This window comes from Marmota flaviventris, chromosome X (genome assembly GCF_047511675.1).
Source record: "Marmota flaviventris isolate mMarFla1 chromosome X, mMarFla1.hap1, whole genome shotgun sequence".
Lineage (NCBI taxonomy): Eukaryota > Metazoa > Chordata > Mammalia > Rodentia > Sciuridae > Marmota > Marmota flaviventris.
In genome coordinates this window covers 15,572,137-15,596,084 of record NC_092518.1, presented here as the reverse complement: position 1 = coordinate 15,596,084, position 23,948 = coordinate 15,572,137, and the positions used below count along the sequence as shown (strand labels likewise).

The following is a 23,948-nucleotide window of genomic DNA, read 5'->3' as shown; positions in this document are numbered from 1 at the left end:
AGACAATGAAAAATCATCATAATCCAAAAGGCCAGTCATGTGTAATAGAGAACTAGGGAAAAAATTATGAATGGTAAAAAGTACTAATATCAAGCTTAACAACAATTTGCATACCAGTGACAATAATGCATTTCTATATATTCCTTCTCTTTTTTAATCTGAGCAATGGGCAATTATTTTATTTTTAAATTTGACTTCTAAAAAAAGGTAATTTAAAAATGCAGGTTTTGGGGGCTGGGGTTGTGGCTCTGCAGTAGAGCACTTGCCTAGCACATGCGGCACTGGGTTCAATCCTCAGCACCACATATAAATAAAATAAAGGTATTGTGTCCAACTACAACTAAAATAAACCAAAAATATTTAAAAATGCAGGTTTTGCAAGAGAAAAAAATCTATGATATGTTTAAATATTACATTCTAATTGAAATGGAAGGAAATGTATTACTTCATTGCCTTTTTCCAGCTAGAATACTTTTATAACTTTATAGATATCTCCTAATTAATTTGTCAATATCCAGCATAATATTTTAGAGTGATGTTTCATGCTGAATAAAAATGCAAAAATTTTAATGTGACAATTTCCCTATTTTGGCTATTCTACAAGATAGAAGAGTCAAAAACACTCAGGAGGAATGGACTAGGTAAATTTTAATTAAAATTTAAAACTTATCTTCCTACTGTCCACAAATTACTATCACTATCTTATAACCTGATTTAAAAGAATTCTTTAAAATATCATCTAGCTTCTTCCAGAAGCATATGCAGTTATAACCTATAAAATAGAAGATTATATCATAAAAAATGAAATCTCTTACTTTCAATTCTACCCATATTTTGACATGATATATTTGTGGCTTTTTGGAATTATGCTTTAAGTGTTTATATATTAAGGCAGAGTTCTTTATCATTTGGGTTTTAGTTACTTTCTCAGATTTCATGACGATTAAGCCTATTAAGATAAGCTGTGAAGAGATCATTTCACAAACAAATTTTCAAAAGCATACAAGATTAAATCCATATGCTGCTGAGATGAGGCACAATAAAGAAGCATTACTGAGATAATCTATGGCTAAAATGATGGTGTATGACTTATGATTAAGCTTCATTACCTGCAGAGCAAGGGGCTTCCATCTCATATTTTTCAGTAAAGCTGGTGCTGAGGTAAGCATGCTCTGAGGTCGCTTTTTCAAAGTTAAGATAACACCACTCGGGTCCTCTCGTAGTGCATTCACCAAATTTTTCAACTGCCACCCCACCTGGTAACCAGCAAAATCATTACAATAAAATTGAGGTACAGTATTCAAAGATTTAATGTTCTCCCCCTTTAATAAGATTAGTAAAAAAATCACATAATTGGTGTATCATCCTATCAATTTTCAGGAGATATATACTCAAAAAAGAAATTTTATCTTTGAATTTATTAACCATGTTACTGCATTAAAGTCCATATAATTATGAGACAAAATAATGGACATTTACGATGTTAAAGCAGAGAGTAAAACTGTATCCTAATCATTGGAATAATTTAGAATTTAAAGAAATTATGTCACCATTAATGCTGCTTAGCTGCTAGGTAGAAATCCAAGCACTATTCACAAGCACAATTTGAAAGTCCACATGCCAGAAAACAAGGATTTGGCAATGTCCTGAGCTTACAAACTACACCACATGCTTTCTCATCACCATCTTTTAGAGATATGTGGTTACAAGTATCTCTAAAATACACTGACATTATACTACCAATAGCTAGTACTGACACACCAAGGCAACATTCTGATGCAAGGATGATAGCATCAATAAATGAACCTTTTACCATGCTATAAAGATAGGATAACAAATGACAAGGTAATGCTACTCCAATGAGGCAGCTATTGGAAATGTGTTCCAAATAACCCTATAAACGTAAAATATGGTGTGTCAAATTTAATGAAGCCTTTCTATTTGAATATCACCTTAAAACACGTTACATAATTAAGCCAAATACTTAATAAATGTTTTGAAACCTGGCTCCATAGTTATTCATGTTAAATTACTTCACTCATCATCCTTTTAAAATTCTGAACATAGAATACTTTTTGTTAGTATGCTTTTAAAACAGTCTAGTAATACAGTATCAGGTAACTGAAATCCTAGAACTATGCTTTAAAGAAATACATTAAAATATTTATTATTCTAATATTTGCTTTTAAAAAAATATACTTCATATTTAAAACAGAGAAAAACCTTTTGTCCCAACTCTAATGTGTTATAATATTCCAGGATGTGTTGTTATACAATTACACTGGGTCAAATTTATCCTGGATTGCAAACAATTCAGCAAATAGTATAAACAGTGATCTAGTTTTTGAAGGCACCCAAGTGAAAGAGAATGCAAGTCTTTTGTCTGCTATTCACCATGTTTGCCTGGAAAACCTAAACTCAAGCTAGAGAGATGAGCATTTCACCAAAAGAAGCAAAGGCCCCTATGCACTATAAAGAAGTAACCTGGAATGAAGCCTGTGTGGTTTAACAACAGATGTAAGTATATTTAATAAGCATTTATGTAAATTATAACCTCAACTACAGCAGAATTGAGTGATGATGAATAGACGTAGTCAGGGAAAAAAGAAGCAAGATGCTATAATTCTTAAAACTTCAGGGGTCTCAGATATGAGTCAAAATGATCATTATGATACATGGCTAAGATGAGTAAGAGGCTGCCAGTTAAAAACATGTTAATGCAGATCTAGCACAGTTACAGAACTGGTTGAATGCCTCTTGTTATATGTAAATGGGGACTGTTATATGTCCAAAGGTATATTACATTGATTCTCATCCCTCTAATAGCTAAGTAGTGTTCTTAAAGCCATTTTTACAAGCTAAGTATCAAAGAAAAAATAGTTTAAATACAAATGATCATTTTGTTTGCCAAAAAGAGAGAAATTTTGAGTTATGTTTAGAGGGAGAAAACATGTTTATAGAGAGTTTAGGAAAGAACTATTAATGATAATCATTAATAAGCTGAATAATGTACTCAAATAATTGCTGACTATACTAAAACCCCATATGTGATAGCCATATCTTTCTTCCAGCATATCTATTCTCAACAATGAATTATACATTATTTCTACTAAGCAATTTCTTTCCATTTTACACTATAATGTGATCATTGTTGACTAATTGAAGATTTTAAAGGCTACATGGTGTTTTGTTGTGAAATGTTCAGTACAATTTGATTCCTCCTATTCTTTCACACTTTCTATTTAATTTTTGCAGCAATAATTTAAAAATTAGAATTGTTTTTCCATGAAAAAGTGGAATGTTAATTTTTGGTGGGTTTTAATTTTAATTTTGGTGAGAATGTTAATTTTGGTGGGTTTTAATTTTACAGCTGAATATTATTTTATTGGATATATAATGTTACTACTTTTATGTCAGCCTTTGTATTATCATTGATATAACATTAAGAATGTTTTAAACAAAAGCAAGCAAACATATACCAAGTATCATATATAGTAAATAACTTTGGCTCCCAAATTCTACTTCCAGTACCACAAGAAGATGACTGTACAAAAATCACAAAGAGAAATGTATAATATATGTGTCACAGTATGATTTAAACCAACCAAAAGTTGAATATTATATAAATGTCTACTAGTAAGGGATATTAAAATTGTGTAAAACAAAGTACGTTCCAAAATAGCAGGTGTCATTTAATTCCACTTTGGTTAAAAAAAAATATATATAGCTATGGAAGTCCAAAAGATATACACACCATTAATGGTGGTTACATTAAAAGGAAGTGAGAACTGCAATATGTACTTTCATCTTTGTATTTCTATTTCCTGAAATTTGGCAATGAAATGAGTTACTTTTATAGATAGTAAAAAGAACAAAATACATGAATTTATTTATGAATAATGGTAGTTTCAATTAGAAGAACATGAAATTTATAAATTAACTAATTGAGATTGCTTGTGATAGATGGAAAATTTCCACAAAAACCAAAGCACAATATTTAAAATAAAATACTAAAAGGTAGTGATGGGGAAATAAAATCTGCTTTGCTCATGATATTTTTAGATAATTAACAAAATCAAATACAAATTTATTAATCAGATATAGTCAATAATTCAAGAATCACATTACATCCTGATTTTTGAGTCAATGAATGATTTCAGTAGATATTCCACTTAAGCAATGTCAGTTTCACACAGAAATTACTGAGTAGGATGAAGCCTGCTGAGTAATTTACAACTTACATATAACATTTTTCTCAACAACACAAGTATATTTTAACTCTATCAGTCCTTCAATATACATATGCCAATACATATGAAATATATAATTAACTCAAGTTAATAATTTTAAGGTTAGTTTTCCATTTTCTCATTTAAGTTTCTGGCTATAGTTTTAAAATATTAAGTATAATAGGCTTGAATGAGAACACATATAAAGATATAATAATGATATGGAAAATTAATGTAAAGATATACTAGTAATATGGAAAATGAAGGTATTCTTTCTACTGACTATAATAAAAAATTTATGTACTAGGAGATAAATGGAGCTTTGAAGGAATGAAGAAAGGGGTCCTAGTGGCTACTAATATAATATTATAAGTCACTGAAATAAGAAGAAATCAAATAAGGCACACAATTTAAAGAGATAATAGGTATGGATAAAAATGTAATACAAATATAGTAAGTTCCAAAAAGGGAACTGGCTGACTGGTGAAATAGTGAGCTTGATATCAAAAGAGATTGAAATATTCTTGCTCAGGCAAATAATTAGGTGACTTCTAATGTCACAATACATTACAGTCCCCAAAACAGAATGGGTAGGAACAAGCAAATAGATAACAGATTAGTTTGAGTAAAGGAATGTGGTCCTGATATGTCTCTGCCTATGTGTCTTCCATCTTCTCTTCTTCTCAGCACCAGTAAATGTAGGGTTTTTTTCCTCTAGGTTAAATATTAGACAGTTTCTAATATTTTATGTTCTTTTTATAATAATCTTTTCTCTTTCCTGATTTTCCATTAACAACTTCCTGCATATGACTCCAACATTTAACTACCTCTGTTTCCTAACAAGAGCTTGAGTCATCCATTTCAATTGTTCAGTTCATTGATGCTAGTAGTTGCTAAATACACTGAATAATCAAGGACCAACAATTCACTCTACTAGATTCTTCATATCTATATTAAATTATTTTAATGTGTATTTTCATTTTTACAACAGCCAATGAGGTAAGCTATTAAGCTGATTTTGCACATGAAGATACTGAAGCAAAAAAATATTTTTTTTCCTATCCAAGACTACAAAGATAATAAGTGGCAAAGCTAGAAATTATATTTAGGTATGGTAGATTCTACAACATGGTAAGTATTTTCAACTGAACAGCTACTGGTAACCCAAATAAAAGCAGTATTTTAAAAACTCAAGCCTATTATTTCCTTGCTTTCATTCATCAAAATAATAAGTGCACCATCAGGTTTGGAATTTGGCATCACCTATGACTGTTTTCCTTTTTTAAATCAATGCACATGTCCTAAACATAGATGCTCGCAATTAATACCTCTTCTTACTGCCTTAGTCCTGGCTTGGGTATGTACTTGGCTAGACTTAAAACAATCCTCACCTACCTGTCTGCTTCTAGTCTTTTGCAGGTCCAAAACATTGCAATGTGTAAAAGAATTCTTCTTTTCAAAATGTTTGCTTACTTAGCTCTCCAAAAGCCCAACTAAAGTATCAATCCTTGGGGCTGGAGTTGTGACTCAGTTGTAGAGCGCTTGCCTAGCATGTGCGAAGCACTGGGTTTGATTCTCAGCACTACATAAAAATAAATGCATTTTGTCCAACTACACTAAAAATATTTTTTAAAAAAGAACCTTCCTCATATAGGTCCTTTTAACATTGGTACAGTTTTATCTGTGATTATTTCACTTTAATGTGAATTTCGAAGATTATAATGTGTCATCATGAAGGCTAGTTTAAAGGCATGTTGCTGAATTTTACTCCCCAGAGTTTTTCATCAAGTGGGAGTGTGGAATAAGGCACACAATTTTTTAAAAAAACACAGAGTCCTAAGTGATGCTCATGCTATTGGTATGGGAATCACATTTTGAGAACCACTTTAAAAGATGATGTGATCATTAGATGCAGTAACTGCCCATGTCTAGAATATTTTAGTTGTTTAATATGTTTTTTTTAGAACTAGATCTAAAAATTCAAATTGCTACATATTTATTGTGTTGTTTATAGTATGGATACAATGTTGAATGCCATACAATCTGTGCTTCATTAACCCATTAACTCCCAAGTTTTCAATTTTGCAAATATTCAACAAAATTAACATAGGTACATTAAAATAGGTTGAACTCATGATATAGAGCTTACATATTATATTATAATTTTCATGGAATAATATTTTCTCATTCTCATATAATTACATTATCTATTGTATTTAAATTTTCATAGAGGTTCCACATCTGGGATATTGGGACAAAATGGGTTAAAGAGCATAATAACTAGGCAGGGGAGAGTTAGAAGATGAATAAACATTTAGAATACGGTGAAAGATTCCTTAACAGAGTAAATACCGGGTGCAGTAGAAGCCCCCACAAAAAGCACTTAATTTATCCCATTCTTGAGGTCAGACAAGGTTTCAAATTAGTCTAGCTTAACTCTTTAAAATTTAGATGACTGAAAGGGATATGGAAGTTGAAGGGGTGAAGAAAGCTGTGAGATAAAGTATCATCAAGTTTGAACCAACTTTAAATAGTTGAATATGACTGGATAACAGAACTAGAGTAAGGAGGCAGAAGAAAGAAGCAGAGGTCAGGTGCTTATAAAAATCTTTTTAAATGTGAATAATTGAGTTAGATGAGTAGTGAATGTATGCTTTCCTTAAACACTGTTTTTTTTTTAAATTTTCAGCTATATCTTTGCAAAAGCACTCTTTCCTCTGCTTTTTTTTCCTCACTTATAAAATCTTACCTATAAAGTCTCATCTCACATACAACATCCCTCATAAAGTCTCTTCTTACAACCGTTTTCCTTATGTGAGTATCATAATACACTGTATCTCTCTATTGGCATTTTTGTGCATTGTTGTTAATTGTTGCTATAGTTACAAATTTTTCCTTACCCTTCCCTCTTTAATTTCCCTCACAAAACTGGATTTGAGGGTTTGAGATAATGGTTTCATTTGTCTAGATATACCCTGTACTCAATAAGTTGCCTTACAAATGGTAAACAATTAATCAATATTTGTTAATGCTTCGATTGGTGAGATAATGTGGTGCCATGAGAACTAAATGTTTCAAAGACAATAAACATTGAAACTCCAAAGGAAGGCTTAGATTTATATGTAAAATCAAGTTGTTGTATTAAAATGTTCTCTACCTGCAATATAATTAAAATCCACCACATAAAAGATTAAATGAGCTCACAACCAAAAAAGTAATGTACTTTATACTAAAGCTACAAATAGACATTATTTATCACCCAAATTACCAATAAACTTTCAAACACTTGAAAAAATACGTCTCAAAAATACTCAAGATCTAAAGTCACTGTGATGTGATTATGACAATGAATAGAACATTTTTCTATTTGTCCTAGAAGGACAATTACATAAACATTGTTTAAGGTTTTTTTTTTTTTCCAGAAGATATCTGTAGTGGTTGCAAATAGTTAAAGTTTATCTTTCTTAATATTTTAATAGAACAATTCATTTACATGAAGTTCATGGGCTAGGAAAACCATATACATGTTATATAAAATGTGCCTTATTATTAGCTATAGATAATGTTTTCCACAAATGCCGAACTATTAATATTACCTTCCTTATTAGACAAGGTAGAAGAAGTGTCTTCAGGCAATGTCTAATCTTATAATTTACTAATTTATATATAATCCCCAACACATACATTAAAATTTATTTCATATACAACATAAATAGGGTTAAAAATTCCAGAGAAAGTCACTAGGATATCCCAAATTGTAAAAGTCAGAGGTCCTGCTTTCTTGTGAATGGGGCCTTTATTTTTATCAGGCTGAAGTGGACAGCACATGTTGCTGGGTGAATCACAACATAAGTGGGCAGGTCATGGACAACTGGTTCCCAGGATTAGGTGCACAAGGGGTTGGTGATGAAGAGATGAGGTTTCCTTTCCTTTGGGCACAGAGAGGGAAGAAGTTGTCAGTGACCCCTTTATGGCTCGCCCTGGCCTGTTTTCCAAATAATACATGGTGAATTATTCGACCAAGATATGAAAAGATAATCTCTACTCTAGGTTTCAAGTAGCCAAAGTTACAAATAAGTAAGTGTAAAGGTAAGAAGTTAAGCCTATCAATCTAGACCTTAACCTCTTTCATGGCTATATTTGGTTACAAGAGAGCATCTTTATACATATAGTTAGAAGGATATTTCTTAAAATATTTTCAAAGTTATTAACCTTCACAAGACAAAAAAAGATTATCAATATTTACACATACTCTTATTCACCAGTTGTAATGAAGAAATGATACCTGTTCACATAGGAAATTTTGGAGATTTTGAGGTGTGCCTATATGAATGTCTGATGGTATGAGTCATGCTATAATCCAGATGTTCTCCTCTCTTTTTAAAATCACTGAAGATACATCCATTCAGTCACACTATGGCTTATGACTCTGCTAAATTTTTTGGTGCTGAGATATTTATTATACTGTTCTTCTCCTTTGTAGTACTAAAAACTTATTGAAGTATCTGATAAGTTTATTATTTTATAATAATGATTACCTCTTTCTTCAGTGAAACAAAATGTGCAGAAGAAATATCATATAGTTAGTTATAGCATTTCAGAAGTAATGAGTTGACATATCCTGTCTTTTAAAGATTCTAGAAGCACTAAATTTTGAGCACTTATCTACAAAATTGACCTCCACCTAAATTTATTTTTAACAAAATATTAATGAAAACAGTCTTACACAGTTTAACTTTAATACATTTGGAGCTATTCTAATTTTGCTTTCATAATCATTTATTCCCTGAATAGAAATAAAAAAGTTTCTCATGGTTCAAATGTAAGCCAAAGGGTATCGTGCAGTTAAAAACTATGCAATTGACTGATTTTAAATCCCAGCATAGAGTAATTTGAGTAGGTAATTCAGAGTATTCAGAAATGTCCCAAGGTTTACCCATTTGAAATAAAACCTTAGTATTGATATTTCACAAACACAATTAGAAACAACAGTCTCGGAGAGAAAAGAAGGAATAGAAGAATTGGAGATTTTATTTTAATTAGGAAAATTTTATGTTTATTCATTGAGTGGCTCATTATCTCATATTCTCGACTCTAAAAAGCATTGATCCAGTGAAATCAGAGTAGGTTAAGGCGTATTTGTTGTTTTCTTAATAACTTTTTTCCCCTTCAGGGCTTAATTTTACTATAAAATGTGGACCACGATGAGTTACAATTTAAATATATGTTTTAATACTTATTATTTTTATGTGAATTTTGCACTCATGTATATATAATATATGTGTATATAAAATGTGCATATATGTAGGTGTGCAGTATTTAAGGCACAAGTTCTAATGGAAAACATAATTTCTCACTGCCAAAGGTGAACAAGGAGTCCAAGAGTGAACCAATTTGATCAGCAGAAGCAGCTTGTATTTTTCCCCCCATGGAATGTGTTCATCAATAATCAAGAAATTCTGAAGGTTACATCAGAATTTCTTGATTGACTTATACGGAGGCTCATGGGAGAAATAAAATGGTAATCACAGTAATCATATTTTTTCCTTTAAGTTTTATGAATTCCTATACAATTCTCACCAAAGGTGGTGACTTTCTGTGCCCTGTTCTTTGCACTGTCTTCTGTAACCTATCACTTATATTAAGTGTGCCCTTTATATTGCTGTGGTAAGCTGATTCCAAAGCTGGGGGTATAGTTCAGCATCTTTAATAGACCCATATTCCATTTCAATATGGCATTTGGTAACATTGTGGTTTCTGAAGTCCAAATGTTTATTTTGGAGGCTTCATGTTTTTCATTCATTTATGCTATACTATATGAAACTAAATTACACCCAATTTTAGTTTTATTTCATCATTATTTATGAAGTCCTCTGACTTCTTCCCAAAATATAAATTTTCAGACTCAGTCTGAAAGCCTTTGATATGAAGAGAAGAGGAGGAAATCATATCATAGTGAAGGTGAAATTGTGGGATAGACTTCTGATTGTACTATAGAACTTGAATATTCAAAAGAGCAAACATATTTGAAAAGATGTTAAACTAGATTTTTGTAAAGATATTGAACAAATTAAAATTCAAAACTATTTTATGCATAGCTATTCTTTCCTGTAGTTCATTTCTGTTCTTCTTGTAAAAACATTGGGAATATTTTTTAAATAAAAAAGAAGAGAGTCCCAGTCACCAAAACTAAGCGATAAAACAAAGCCCCATTATGTCAAAATCTGAAACTCCATTTTTTAAAGAATTCTGAGAAAACATTAATATTTGTTTATGAAAGATTCATAATTAAATTCAATTTAGGAACCCAAATGATAAAAGTAAAAAGCAACCCAAAACTTTGTATTTGAAAAGTAGTATACTTAAAATTTTACTTTAAAATGTCACTAGCAGATACTTAGCAAAGATATACTTATTTGAAAATACTTGCAAATATTGAAATATGTCTATATTTATCAAAACACAAAATAAAGCATTTAAATCTCTGTTAATAAATGGTATTTGTTTAAGAACTTCCAGCATACCTGTTAATACTTTCAATGAATCAGTTTTTTTAGAAATTATTTTACCAGAATTCTGGCAACTCAGACAAAAAAGGTAACACAATGTCAGCTCTAAATGGGATGAACCATGATGAACTCTATATGTCATTTGTCTCATTTAAATTTTTTATGCCCAGTATTAGGGTAATAAAATGTAGAAGGTACAGTGTGAGAGGAAACGTATTGAGAGGCCATATTACCTACAATTTCAGCTGTCATGCTGATCCGAAATATAATTTAGTGAATGAAATCTATATTTGAATCCTAGAACTAAATAACCTCAAAAGAATTTAAGATTAATGTCATCATCTCTAATTTTTGATTATATGGTATTCCATAGTCTTTCCCTTTCATGTAATATTTTTTCAGGTAGTTAAATGTTATCTACTAGTTGTCCACCCTTACTATGTATAGAGAGAGGATTAGGCAATTGTGACCATCAGGAAAGAGTAGGAAAAGGGCTGAGGTTACTGATACTGGTTTGCAAATGAGCTACACACTTATGTTAATAAACTAGAGTAGGTAAGAACTTCGAGTAATATATTGTAAACATACAAAACAGTAATCCTTGGAAACCTCTTTAAATTTTACACGAAACTAGTTCATATTTAACTATACCTTGACACTGAAAGATATATTCTATTTATAAAATTAAGAGTAACCATTTTAGAAAGCATTTACTCTTGCTGGTAAAGTTAGTAAGAACTGCATAAATGAGAAAAAAATCAGACTGAAGATCTGCAAAGAAAATAAGTTGGTTAACAGCAAGTTATATCATTCTTAAGGCACCGTGTAACTCATCTCACTTATGTAAGAACTTAATGACTTTTAGTTTGATAATAGAAAAATAACATTAATTTGGATGATAAGGTAATGAACTGATTTCTCTAGGCAAAATAAAAAATACAATTTATGTCAATATTCAGTACTTCAAAATCAGTTTCCACACAATTCAACAAAACCAAAATGTTCAATGTAAAATAATAATTAAAAAACCCTCTGATCATCTCACAAACTAACTACCTGCTATATAAGATGAATCCAAAATAAAGTATTAGTATGAGTAACTGAAATCTATGGTACATTGTTTCCATTAATTTTTATTAAATGTTTCTTTATAATTCTTTCCATTCCAAATGAGAATAATTTATGGCTTCTGTTTATAATACCATTTTCTTAATCCTAATATTGTTATTTAGGGTATTATCATAACCATTTATTAAGCATATGTTAAATACCATCCTAACATAATTATTCCTTCTAGTCTAGTAACATCTTGTGTTTACAGGAATAATATATGAGATATACCAGAAACACTGTCATTGAAGGTCTCAATTTTCAATATTCTGTGTGTAAGTAATTAAAAGATACTTTCTCCTTTGAGAAAGGAAAACAGAAGAAAATAGGCAAAAGTAAAGAAAACAAAACAAGGCAAAGAATAGATCAGAAATGGTCAATTGAGAAGAGATGAGAATGGTAAAGGAAAGGAGAAGAAAGTGTAATAGAAAGCAAAATTAAAAATAAAGACTAAAATTTAGTAAAATAGAAAAGAGAAGGCACTTCTTATGTCACGTGATGTCATAATACTGATTCAACTAAATGAGCCACTCATTTCTGCTGAAATCCAGGGAAAAGATGGTAGGGGTAAGAGAGAGAAAAAAAGCACAGATGAACTTTAATGGGTCACCACACTCTCATCCATTGATTATGTTGGTTTCCCATTTGAACATTATTCTCCTGTTCTGGGGATTGAAGGAATAAAAAGTGATAATAGAGTTAAAAATGAGAGGCTAGAGTAAGAATAAGAGAAAATTAAAGAGACAGACAAATGAAGTTAGAATGAATTTTCCAGATGACGCAATAATCCTTCAATCTATTTCCTTCCCCCCACCCTTTCTGCCACCACTTTCAATTCTTGCTCAATTATGTTTACCATTTTGAGGGTAACAAAAGCCACTTGCTTAAAGTACTTATTTTCCATATTGCACTAATCATTGTTCAACATTATGACTATCTGCTGCAGTCTATCTTCTTCTTAACTATCCCAACCTGGATATTTTTCCATTCTGGCAGCCTTTACAGGCACATCCATTGAGCCATTTCTTGTCTTAATAGTCATCAGGTTCCAGAAGACCTTTCAAAATAGCAGTGAATATGTTTAATTATTAACACAAAGAAAGAAAAATTTTCCAAATGCTGGATTTAACCACCATATGCCTCTCTTTTCAACTGATATTCCTAAGAAGAAAAATATCTGTTTTTAGTATGGATAGAATCTTTAGAACACTTACACACCAAAACCAGTATTAACACCAATTTAACAGATTCCTCAGAAATATGCCCAAATTTTGAATAACTATAATTAGTCTCATCAACTAGAAAAGTGCATCATGAGGGCAGAGTTGCTTGTTCAAAGTATGCCGAAGTATCTCCCAGGGAGAGGACAGGGATGTAGTGGCAGATGAAGTGGAAAAAATCTTGGGGGATTCCAGCAGCCTTTGAGGAGTTGGATCTTCAGTGGAAGGGAAGACATGCAATAGGACTCAGTCTGCTTTGCTTGGATGTTCATGATTTTTTTCTTCTTCCTACCTGGCAGCCACAGTTTCTCAGCCACAGAAGTATGTTGGTTTGAAAAGCTTAAAAGCCACTTATAATAAAGCATATAGCAACATGAAAAAGGACATATGACTTCCAGTTTCATTTCAAATAGAAAATATACTTTTTTTAAAAAAAAAGATCAACCTAGAAACATACTTATCTAATTGGACACCTTTAATATATAACATACTAGCAATTTAAAAATATAATATTTGAATTAATCTGTGATTCATTCAACTTTCTCCAACCCTCAGAGAAAAGTTTCAAGTTGTTTTTCTATGGATCTTAGAGAAAAATGATCAGATTTATATATATATATATATATATATATATATATATATATATATATGTATAAAAACTATATATATGAACTACCTGTAGTAGCAGGAAATTTTAAAATTACTGAAAATATGAAATGAGATTCAATATCCTAAACAATAAAATTTAACATTCTTCTTTTCATTGTTGAGTCTAAATTGGTATAGAATAATATTGATAATATCTCACTATTATGATGAATGAATGAATTAAAGAATATTAATGATGTATCAGGCCATACCTTAATGCAACATCATAACCAACCCCTAATGTCCATTGTGATGAAGGAAGATATAGAAGGGATAATTGCAAAATCAAACTATAAATAATTCATACTTGTTAGAATTAATTTACCTACCTACCAATACTTTTGTAGTAACAAAACCCAGAGAATTTCCATTTTACCACCTCTGTATATTGTCTAATAAGAAGTTAAAGGCACTATACAAAATACAATACAGGTGACAATAAGAAGACGCCAGACTGGGTTGCATTTAATGAAATGTATCATTCTTGCAGAAATATGCCTCTCACTTGAACACACAGAAGAAAATATGGTAACTGGTTACATTACTAAGTGAGGCTATTTTCAACAAATTCAACATATTTTCCTGTCTCCATTATAAACCCCAAACCAATCTGTTCGCTCCAGTAGAAGACTGCTAAGAAACAACTCCAACTGGCCCAACTATTGTAGCACGTAAAAGAGAGGAAGAGGTAGGAAAGTTAATTACTATTGATTTCCTAATATGTACCAGCATTTTGATAGGTGTTTTACATATTTTAGCTATCTGAGGGGAACAAGCCCAGTGAAGAAATGGCAGTAAAGTTAAATCAACCGTATTTCTAATTTCAGTTCAGCTGATTTAGTACCCCAGTTAGGTAAAATTTCACTTTCTTTTCTCTTTTACACTTGGTTCCACTTGATCTCTCACTGAATCTGAGATTTACTCACATGCTTATTAGAATTCTTCCCCTTTGGGTTGATAATTTTATAATTTGAATTTTGGAAGGGTATAATATAAATGAAGTAAGAACATGGATCTTAAAAGCTTTGAGTTGTAGGTAAAACATTCTAAGTCTCAATTTTCACATATACCTTCTTTGCAGGACTGCCATAAGAAAAAATAAATAAAATATGTAAAATACTATAATGCTTGGCACATTGTAAAAGCACAATACATATTAGCTAGGGTTATTATTTTTATAAAAAAGTAAACTGATTCTCAGTTAACATGTCTCACTCACAGCCATAAGTCAATTCCAGAGTGAAACCTAGAACCATGTTTCCCCAACCAACACTCTGCAATTTTTAGTATTTTAGCATATTCCTGTGATGCAAGGATGCATTTCCACATTCTTGTAGTATTTAAAAGTCACTAATCCTTATAGATTTTTATTAGTTCATTTGTAGACTTTTAAAGACTTTCATATTCATCTGATAAACATCAGAATCTTTGCACCACAAAGAGTATCCTTTAAACAATTTTATTTTTCATTAGAGACTACTTTCTATTCTCTTAGAATTAACCAAGTGGAAATTCATGCAGAAATGGTTCAACATAAGTCATATTTGTCATTGTCCTATTGTAGACACAAAGGCTCATCTACTGAAACAGTTGCTTGCCCAAATCCTCATCTTATGGTACAAGAAACTTCCATCAGGACAAACACTTTGTACAGTTTCTAGTAATGAGAACAGAAAGTCATCAACACCATCATAGGATAGAAAGGCTTTTTCTATTACCAACACTTTATTATTCAGTGCCAACCACATAACCATATATTTAATTTTTAAAATTTTGATCAACTTAAACTTTACATAGACAATAAACATACTGAAGAAACATGATGACTATGATTATAAGTGTTTAGTAGCCTTTCTAAAGTATCACTGAGAAAAATCACTCTTTTCATAAAGTTTCTATTATTATGACGTGCAAAAGAAAATTTAGTTAAATCGTGTAACATGAAATAATTACTCACTCTGAAGAGTTAGTAAGCTGTAAATAGAATCTTTATTCAAAAAATCCCATACTTTCTTCAGATGAAGATTATTACTTAATAATGTTGGATAATTTTAACTTCACTTTTTTACACACAACACTTTATTTTGGCAAAGAGGGAAACAAAATGAATCAACTGAGATGTAAAAATTAAGAATATATATTGTTCATTTTCTACATCTAAAATTAATAAAAATCTACCACAAGCACAGAATATCACTCTTATTCAATGGATTTGTGAGGGTCACAGGCCAATAAAATTTTATAAACTTATTTAGTTAAGTGTAATAGTTTTAAAACTAAAACTATAGTCCCCTTTGGGAAATGAAGAGCCAATTCTGCTATTAAAGATTAAAATTTTTATAAAAATCTACATTTAAAATAAACAAAAACTCATCACACTTTAATGAACTAATCAATGTTAAAGTAGATAGAATAATGTATGCTGTTACAAAACATACCTACTACAATTCATTAATTTGTAAAAATGAAATTTTTGAAAGTTATACTAGAAAAGGTTGAATTTATATACACCACAACTTTAATTTCTATTTCAAAATTGTTATCCCAGTTCATGTAGTATGTATTATTATCCTATACTTGTCATTATAGAAATGCACATCCAAGTTCCATCACCAGTATTTCTTCATTTTCTTTTAAAGTTATGCCTTATATTGCATCAAAAAATTAACAAGAACAGTTATTCCGTTTTTTAAAAGACTTGTTCTATTAGTTTATATACAAATAGGCATTTCAATTCATTGGTATTCTTTCAAAGCTTTAGCAAATTTTTAAATCAGTTCCTCCCACTGACTCTAAAGGTAATTATACATACCACAGTCTGATGATTAACTTGAATCACTTCATCGCCAGCATGGATTTTCTTACACCGATCTGCCGGTGACTGCATTTAACATAAAAGAAATGACAAAGAACATGAATTTTATCAGTTATTTCCTTTATCTGGAAACACTACAATAATTTAATCTCCTTAAATTAGATTTTAAAAATTAAACACAGGGATGGGGATGTAGCTCAGTGGTAGAGTACTTGTCTAGCATGAATGATGCCCTGGGTTCAATCCTTAGCACTATGAAAAAAACTTAACTATAATCTTTAAGGAATTAAACTAAAAAACTATTATTGGTATTTAATATACTGTTTGTATTCTATTTTTAGCCAATGATAGGAAACAGAAATTCAAAATAATATACAGATATTTATGTTTTAAAAGAATAATGTGCTTCTGAGAGCATTAAGAGAAAAATGATAATTGGCATTAACCTTTGCAGACTTTATCCAGGCAACTGTGCTGGGCTCTACTGGGCAACTGCTTCAAAAATATATTTCAAAATATTATCTTTTTACTTTGACCTTTTCAATTTAATACAAATGATTCACATTAGCCTCAACAAATGAGTATTTCAAGTACAAGCATATGACCAGTATCAAAGCTTTAAAGTCTGATAACTAAATTGTAAATTTGTTTCAGCATTAATAATACCAATTCAGAATAATCCAGAAAAGCAAATTAAAATATGAATAGCAATTAGCTCAAAATTACTTACACTCTTAAGTACCTAGTTACAAGAGCATGCTATTTCTTATGTTTCACACAGGGTAATATACTGGCCAAACAAAACCACATTAAATGAACTAAAATGCCAACAATTATACAGTATATAGCAATTCCATCACTTTATCTCTTTAGTCCCACATGATATTAAAAACAAGAACAAAGAAAAAGCAATTTTGTAACTTAATGTTGACAAGTTTCAAGAAGAATTTTGGAAACTAAAATAGGATTTAGGACAGAAATTTTGTAATATTGTAGGTGTGGGTAATGAAGTTAAAGTAGTATTTTCTTTTTCCCATAAAGACTACTTATTATTGATTATATGCATGTTTAGTCATTTTAATATGGCACTACACCTTTCTATTTTGAATACACAGAAATTTTTTTATATAAAAATGTTTATCAAATCAACTATAAATATAGTTATATTACTCATTAGTGAATGATATGGTGATAGAATCTACAAAATAAAATGCTACTTTTGAGACCCTGGAATAGGATTTACTTTGAAAGTAATTTTGAATTACTTTATGTTTGATTCAATTTCAATTTCCAATTATTTCAAAAACAAAGTTTTGAAATAATATTAACTTCAACTCAACAACTTTTTAAAAATTCACAATAAAATTATTTGCCACACGCTAAAATTCAAGACAAGATACCATTCCAAGGAATTTTTCAGTTATTGAAGTATAACAAACCATACTGTTAAGGGGGTAGATTCATCTATATGAACCCTATTCTAAGAAAATATCATATCTCATAGCACCTTTAGGAGGTCAGCATATTACCTAATCTGATTAGTACTATGTAATGATTCTGAAAAGTCTGTAAATCATTGTTATAACTATAGTCGGTTCCTGAGTTATTTGTTTCATGACTGATCTTTTAAAAGGAGGATATGAAAGAAAAATATCAGGCAAATGGCTCTGTTCGTGATGTAAAAAAAATGATGGTTGGTATATAAAATTAAAAGGTAATCATAAAACTTTTTGCACAGGTCAGTGAAAAAAAGGAGTAAGTCATATAAATTATGACTTAACACCTAATTAGACTTTAAGTGTTAAAAGGTATCCCAGAGATCATGTTGTCCAAACTCCTCATTTTTTAAAATTTATTGGTTCTTTTAGTTATACGTGATAGTAGAATCCATTTTGACACAATTATAAAAGCATGGAATGTAACTTGTTCTAATTCAGTCCCCATATATGAAAATAAAGAAACTAGGGCACAGCAAAGCAAAATATAACTTACCCATTTTTTATGAGCAGCTTTACTAAAACTCAACACAGAACTGCTAATTATAAATAACTGAAGATAATAAAAATAGTAAAATATTTTCAAGAATAACCAAAGGATGAACTATTAAAACATGATTCATATTTGAACTACTCCTAGATCAATCTTTCCCTTGATCATTTATTAATTTATCAAATATTGCTGAGTGATTTATATGATCAAGGCATAGTGCTCAACCTTTTGTTTTTTACAGATCTCAGACAACAGAGAAAACATTCCTACAAATCTTCATGATACATTTCAAAAGCACCATTTCTGTGATTCCTTCTCTGATTTCACTGGACAGCATTTACTATTTTTTCCTTTGTTCATCGAAGCAAACTGTACTACCTACTTCTACAGATGAACCTCTACTTGCTATCCACTCCTCAGGGAGAGCAAGCTAATTTATTTTAGAAAACCTTCCAATTCTGAGTACCATGCCTAAAATATGGCAGACATAGAGTACAGGCTCATTAAATGAAAAAATGAATAAATGAGTGATCAAATGAATACACAAATAAGAATGATTAAAGGCAAGAGTATAGTTTATAGCATCTGACTGAATTTAAAATTGTTAAATAGTTGACAAATATGTATTTAATTGATTTTTATTGTTGTTGTTGTTCTTGTTTTGGTACCAGGGATTGAATCCAAGGGTGCTTAACCACTGAGCAACATCCCAGCCCTTTTTAATTTTTTATTTATTTATTTTGAGACAGGGTCTCACTGAGTTGCTCAGGGCCTCACTAAGTTGCTGAGGCTGGCTTTGAACTTGTAATCCTCTTGTCTTAGTCTCCTGAGCGACTGGGATTATAGGCATGCACCACTGCACCCAGCTTTTAACTGATATTTTTGATCCCCTCTTACTCTTATATTTAATACCAAATGTAAAGCTGCTACAGCATTCCTACTGCAATGTACTTTGTATGTTTCACCTTTTACAAGAAACCAAGATAAATATGTAGAAATACCAATAAGTGATTGAAGTTAATAGGTGAATTAGATGAAGAAGATGTTGACTTTTAAGAATAAAATGTTGGTCAAATGTTGAAATTAATAATAATTTGAGATTACACAAATTCTACCTCAGTCTTTAACAAAGAAACACGGCATAAACATGCTGTTATAATTTCTAAAAGAAAAAATAATAAATTTATCATCTGCTTATAGGGAAATCTGGGATTACAAAATGTAGGAATAATGATTTACTATGTTATTCAATTTTATTATACTAATCATGTTAACGCCCAATATGATCACTTCGTATTTCCTTTTCTATAGCATAGCTATAGTTCTCTATAGTAGAGCCTTTCACATGTATTAACTTTTTTTATTTTCACAATAATGTAGTGAGGTATGTAGGATTTAGACCTGAGGATTTCTGACCCACTGCTTATAGTGGTTCTCAAACTTGTGCATGCCCCAGAACCACCTGTTAAAACAGAATCTCTTATGACTAAAAGCTGGTCCCCAGAATTCCTGATTCAGTAGGTCTAGGGTGGGGTCTGAGAATTTGGATTTCTAGCAAGTTCTCAAGGGACGCTGATACTGCTGCTGGTTCAGGGACTTCACTGTGAAAATCACTTAGCTATACCATTCTGCCTCTCCTCTGACTTCAGAGAATTGATTTAACTGTTGTTCTTTTTAGGAATTAGCTAATTTTCTTAAAGTAACTAAAGTGTTTACAGATTGAGGTGCATTCTTTTAGGTGTCACAATAACTTTTCATGAACCAGAAAATACTTAACAAAGATAACTCTCTGGTTGTAAATAGAAAATACCGGATTTACTCTAAGTAGCTATTTTAAACTAAATAAAATGAATACAATTCAAATGAAACCAGCACCTATTATCTCTATATATTTTTAGTCATATGTCCCATTTGTTCTGGTCCTCAGAAGCCAATCTCACTCAAGTGAGATATACATACACCAAAATTTGAAATGTTGCAATACTTACATTTTCCGTGGTTCCAGTAATTACATGGAGGCCATCATATGTTGATTTAATATACATACCCTAAGAAAAAGACAGCATCAGAAAAAAAGTGATTGAAATATTTTCAAATATATTATAATTTCATTTTAAAAAACCCATGATTTAACAATGCTGTTTTTAACCTGGTGAGAAATTACTATCTCAATGTTCTGTTTTCTAAAGTTTATCGCAAAAAAAACCAAAAACAAAACTACACTCAATCAAGTAACTATTTGATAAGTAATTTACCTAGGGAACTTATAAAATGCAGTATAATAATTTAATACTCTGAAGAAAGGATACACCACACTTCCCCCCAAATCTATAGTATAAACTTTGTGGTAAAATAAAAATTATAATAGGAAATTCAAATACTGGTACATTATTAGCCTATGATATTTGATATAATTTCACAATAAAAAGTAGGTTTCTACAGAGATACTACAACTATAACTAACTGAAGCCAAAAATGTAGCAAAATCTTATGCACTTTGTTCTCCTGATATTTTTAGTATTTTTCCTTTATTTATTTCCTCCTTTATTTTCTTCCTTTATTTCTTATTGATTATATCAAATCATCTCTATATCAGTAAGTAATTAAAAGGTAATGTGTGGCAATTCTTTCTCCCAAAGGCAAGATTTCATTTTCCATTTCAATAAAGCCATTTTACAAAACGCTTCATTAGAGTATTAAAATTTTCCAGAAATCCTGAAATTGGGCAAGCTTTAAGAATAAATGAAAACTTCAAATTATGGATGGTGATGAGAATTTAAAGAAAAAAATCACAATAAAAGATTCATAGTTTAGATATTAAATAATTTAAATATATCAGAAAAACATGATTATGCAAATGGTTTATTTTGTCCTCAAAGGAAGAATCTGTTACTCTTATTCTCTTTTGAGCATAAATTACCTGAATTTTACCTACTTTGAATTTCAAATTATTAATTTCATATATGAAAATCACAAATTTTAATTAACTGTAAATCTGAAACACAAGAGATTTAATAATAACCAACAATACCACTGCAGGAATAGCATACATGTAGCACTTATTTAACTGAAACAACTACTATAATGTTAATTTACCATACTTTTATGTTAATTACATACTTATATACTTAATATAAATGTGTTTTCAGTGAAAATAAGAGATAAAAAGCAGTAAAGAACTGGGTGGGTTTTAACTCTAAAAAGTCATATCAATAATGCCATATATCTAAAATTTAGTACCCCAAATGGCTGAGCCTATACTTCTAATGTGAAATGAAATGAACTTAATCTTAAAAGATGATCATTTGTCTGTGAACTCTTGTTTCTTAAATGAAAGTTCATCACTTTATGTAAAATAAGTAACCTCAGCAAAAATAAAAACAAATTAATTAATGAATTGGCCTGTAGTTTTTGGCTGTTAACTATGTGACAATTTTCAACCTTATGTTGTTGACAGTTGTATATGTACTTACTTTTGAAATTAATATTTATCCCATTATTTATTGGAAGTTAAATATGATGATATTATCATATTAGTTAGACAAGGAGAAGGTCTCTTCTAACATTTTCCCCTAGTAATTAACAAGATAATATAAAATCAATAAAGAATCTTAAAAAATATTTATAACAGCTAGACACTACATTTTGTTTTGATTTTTTTTTTTTACATATAAGGATTGTAAGAGGATAAAGTAGAAAAAAGACAGTGAAAGAAACATTATATATTGCTTGGACATACAAAACAATCATCTATCATTATCTATCACCATCATCACTAATATCTACTTGTTACAATGTACCAGGGACTATTTTAAGTATCTTACATTTATTTCATAAAAGCCTATGTAGTGAACCTATCATTAACCCTGTTTTAGAGATAAGGACACTAAATCACAGGGAATTTGGAGAGTCTGCCAGATAAAGAAGTCTCAACCCACAGCCCATATTCTCAACAATTAGTCTCATGATTTGTGGAGTTATTAATATATTAACAGTTAAGAGAGTTAATTTATTTTTCTTATTAGATCATAATAGTTGGCAGTTGTATTGATGAATGGTCAATAAATACATGAAAAAATGTTCCACCTTTCTAGCAATTAGAGAAACGCAAATTAAACTATACTGAGATTTCATCTCACTCCAGTCAGAATGGCAATTATTAATAATTCAAGTAACAATGAATGTTGGCGAGGATGTGGGGAAAAGGATTCACTCATACATTGTTGGTTGGACTGCAAATTGATGTAAACACTATAGAAAGCAATATGGTGATTCTTCAGAAAACTTGGAATGTAACTGCTTTTAATATAATCAAAACTGAATTCCTTATTCTTTTTTCCCCCTCTGGTAGTACTAGTGAGAAAAATGTCCAAAGTCAGGCACGAAAAGGAAGAAAAGAAATAAACTGTTTGGATGAGTTCCAAACTAATCTTCTGAATAACAGAGTCTACAGAAATACATGTGATTACTCGTTCACCTCTTAGAAATGACCAATCAGCAAGAGGACATGTAAATCAAATGTTTTTTTTTTTTTTTTTCTGGAATGGAGACTAAAAATGGTGTTTCATTCAATCAAAACCTTCACACCTCTTTTTTTTTTTTCTGTTCAATTAATTCTGGATCAGACTTTAAACACCTCCCTCTGTCTTGATCAGCTCACCAAAATGACATTTGCTTCATTCTTTTTCCAAATGCCCAAAGCAACCTCACAGTCAAGTCAGTTAAATTAAGGCCTATTTGGAAACAATTCAAGCACCTACATAGAAAAAGAACTCTCTAGGCTCACAAGCTTCCCTAAGAATGGCCCCAGCTCCTTCCTCACTATTCAACTCATCTCTTGGCTCTGATCTAGGTTTGATACACTCAAAATCTCATTTTCTTTCCTTTAATTTTCTATTAATTATTGTTTAAAAGCAAGTTCCACATTTTAATCATGATTAAACACATTTCCAACCATTCTTTATAATGCTTCAGAACTCTCAAATCTAAGAAATCCTATAAGATTTGACTAATTTGTTAGGAAGCTGATGAACAATCTATCCAGTTTATCAGAGGAAGAACAAAGCAGTTACCTTTTGCCCATGAGAGATGTTCTATTTTAAAGTTAGAAGAAGACCTACAGATCTTTCTAATTAATTTTATTAAAGCTTGGTGTTTTCCCACGTCTGTCTATTTTTTCCCATCTTTTACCATTTAGACATTTCCTATGGTTAAACATGTGCTAAATGTTATGAAAATTCGCAAACCTATTTATTTCAAATGGGATTTACTAAGTTTAAAGATGATTGAATTTTAAAATGATACCTTGAATAAGCTATGTAAAATCTCTATTTAGTCTTTTAAAGTTTGATATCAATCAGAAGATATAAGTCTATACTTAACTCTTTTAATTAGTAGTGAACATTTTAGGGTTTTCTTTTCTCCCTTT

General features: G+C 30.5%; 1 protein-coding gene across 4 annotated transcripts in view; it reads right to left on the bottom strand.

Annotated features, from left to right (window-relative positions):
• Nucleotides 1-23,948, bottom strand: part of Cnksr2 (connector enhancer of kinase suppressor of Ras 2) — a 254,860-nt gene that overhangs the window by 117,922 nt on the left and 112,990 nt on the right. For 2 of the 4 annotated variants that reach the window (XM_027927389.2, XM_027927390.2), the window contains exons 7-9: nucleotides 20,509-20,568; nucleotides 16,529-16,597; nucleotides 1,110-1,256 (exon numbers count right to left, since the gene is read on the bottom strand). In XM_027927389.2, the coding sequence (XP_027783190.1) occupies nucleotides 1,110-1,256; nucleotides 16,529-16,597; nucleotides 20,509-20,568 (276 nt within the window). The remainder of the gene's footprint in view (nucleotides 1-1,109; nucleotides 1,257-16,528; nucleotides 16,598-20,508; nucleotides 20,569-23,948) is intronic. The other 2 variants (XM_027927391.2, XM_027927392.2) reach the window with 1 other exon arrangement.